At 29.1% G+C, this 2,286-nt stretch overlaps 1 protein-coding gene across 1 annotated transcript; it reads left to right on the top strand.

Moving 5' to 3' along the window:
• The first annotated feature begins 298 nt into the window (after positions 1 to 298).
• LOC120256320 lies at positions 299 to 2,044 on the top strand. The gene is made up of 3 exons (XM_039264020.1): positions 299 to 681; positions 771 to 868; positions 1,572 to 2,044. Exons 1-3 carry the CDS (start codon positions 420 to 422, stop codon positions 1,674 to 1,676), a joined length of 465 nt encoding a protein of 154 aa, XP_039119954.1. The 5' UTR covers positions 299 to 419; the 3' UTR covers positions 1,677 to 2,044.
• The last annotated feature ends 242 nt before the right edge of the window (positions 2,045 to 2,286 follow it).

A 2,286-nucleotide genomic window follows, 5' to 3' on the forward strand; every position in this document is an offset into this window, starting at 1 on the left:
TTACCTAAAAAAACCCGAAGTTTATACATCTAAAAAATCTATAATTTTTAAAACAATTAATAAATATAAAATTATTAGTTATTCTTCCATATAGCACTCCTCCCATTACATATTTAAATTTATAATTTTGAAATTAATTGGTATGAAATTATTAGTTACTCTAATGTCAGAACTTACCATTTTTGTTGAGAAAGTGAAAAAATAAAAGTTAGAGAGAGAAAGAGAATCATGATTTCTGAATGCTCTTCCATATATAATAACACATCTCCTCCCACTGCATCACCACCAACAGCAACAACAATAACAATTGCAACTCTTTCATACCAAATAGTACTTACAATCTTCTCATCTTGCTCTCTCTTTGTCTCCACTCTTCCTCCTTCAAAGAAAAAGAAAAAGAAAAAGAAAAAGAAAAATCTATGGGGAACTGCCAAGCCACAGAATCATCAACAGTTGTGATAGAGCATGCCGGAGGAAGAGTAGAGAGGATGTATTTTCCGGTGAGTGCTTCGGAGGTGATGAAAAGAAATCCAGGTCATCATGTTGCTCTTATCACCTTTTTTTTCTCTAAGTCTGATCAAAATGGTGAAGAATCCGGTGTTCGAGTTACTCGCATTAAGCTTCTTAAGCCTAATGATACTCTTCTTCTTGGCCATGTTTATCGTCTTGTTTCTTCTCAAGGTTAGTTATTTCTTTCTTCTTTTTTGTTATATATATAATTTCTATCTATTTCTTGAACTTAATTTTGTTTTTCTTTTCTTTTGTTTTAGAGGTGGCTATGGCAGTTAGAGCAAGGAAGTATGAGAAGATGATGAAGAAAGAGCAGATGGAGAGACAAAGAAAGGTTGAAGAAGATATGAAAGATAAGGTTGGTTCTTCTAAACTTTGTATTATTTTGTTTTTTAATGGATGTAGTTGTTCTTAATGTTTAAGAGGGAATGAGGAGTTTTTATAAGTTCATAGTTTCATTTTCTTTTTGGTTTGATTCCATTCTTGTGGGAGTTATGTTTGAATGGGAATTTTTATGCTTTTATATGAATGTGTTTTATGTTTTTATAGATGAGCTACTTTATATAAACAAGAGTTTAATTTTGGTTTAGTTTCAAAGTCATAATAGGTAACATTTTGTTTATATATTAAAAAAATATGTGTTCAGAAATAATTTAATATATATAAATATGAGCTTATCTCAGTCATGATTGGAAAATTTCTTTGTTTAGAGTTAGTATGTTTAAGTATGAGTTAGATTGTGTTTGGTTTGAAAGTGTTAGTGTGATATTTAATTTGTTTATTGTAATATATTATCATCTAAATTAAGAAGTGTTTAGTTCTTCTTTAGCTTATGCAAGTCTTGGACTTTGAGATGAAAAACTAAATTTTATAATCTCAAATTTCATTGTGAATTTTGGGGAATAAGTCTTTAACTAATATTATTTAATCAAATTTCTTTAGTATATCAGTGCCATGATTTAATTTGTTTTAATATACATCCTCAATTCTCAGATTGATCATGATATTGCATTACTGAAAATTTTAATAATACACTGAAAAATATTATGCTTCATTCACAGGTTGCAGAGCAAGAAAAAGATCGGCAAAGAAACATACAAACTATCACCACAAAAACTCGGCAATGGAAACCATCACTACAAAGCATTTCGGAGATTGCAAGCTGATCCAATTTTTCTTTTTCTGAAATGAAATTTGCAAAGAAATATCCTGAAATATTTCAAAGGAAAACATGAAGAATTGATTAGATTCATGTGTGACATATTATGATCATTCTAAATGAACTAAAACATCTCAATTTGTCAAAGAGAACAAACAAGAAGAATATATCAATCATGCTATGCTTATGAGATATGAAAAGTTCATAGAGAGATTGATGCATATATTGAAACTGCAATCAGAAATGAAATTTAAAGTTTTCTTCAGAAATCATTATTTGTGGTTCATGTGTTTGGCTTGAAAGTGTTCAGAATTAAAGAATGATTTGGTACAACAAGTGCAGTCTGTAAACATTGTTTGACTGGTTTTGCAGTTATTTATCAGAAATGAAATTTAGAGTTTCTTCAGAAATCTTTCTGATTTTAGTATTTGGCTTGAAAATGTTCAGAATCAAAGAGTGATTTGGTACGTCAACTGCAGTTTGTAAACATTCTTTGACTGGTATTTTTTTTTTTTTTATCAGATATGAAATTTAAACTTTTCATTAGAAATCATTTGATTTTTGTGTGTGGCTTTAAAATGTCCAGGATTAAATTATAGAGTGTTTTGGTGCATCAA

The sequence above is a fragment of the Dioscorea cayenensis genome, chromosome 3 (assembly GCF_009730915.1).
Source record: "Dioscorea cayenensis subsp. rotundata cultivar TDr96_F1 chromosome 3, TDr96_F1_v2_PseudoChromosome.rev07_lg8_w22 25.fasta, whole genome shotgun sequence".
Lineage (NCBI taxonomy): Eukaryota > Viridiplantae > Streptophyta > Magnoliopsida > Dioscoreales > Dioscoreaceae > Dioscorea > Dioscorea cayenensis.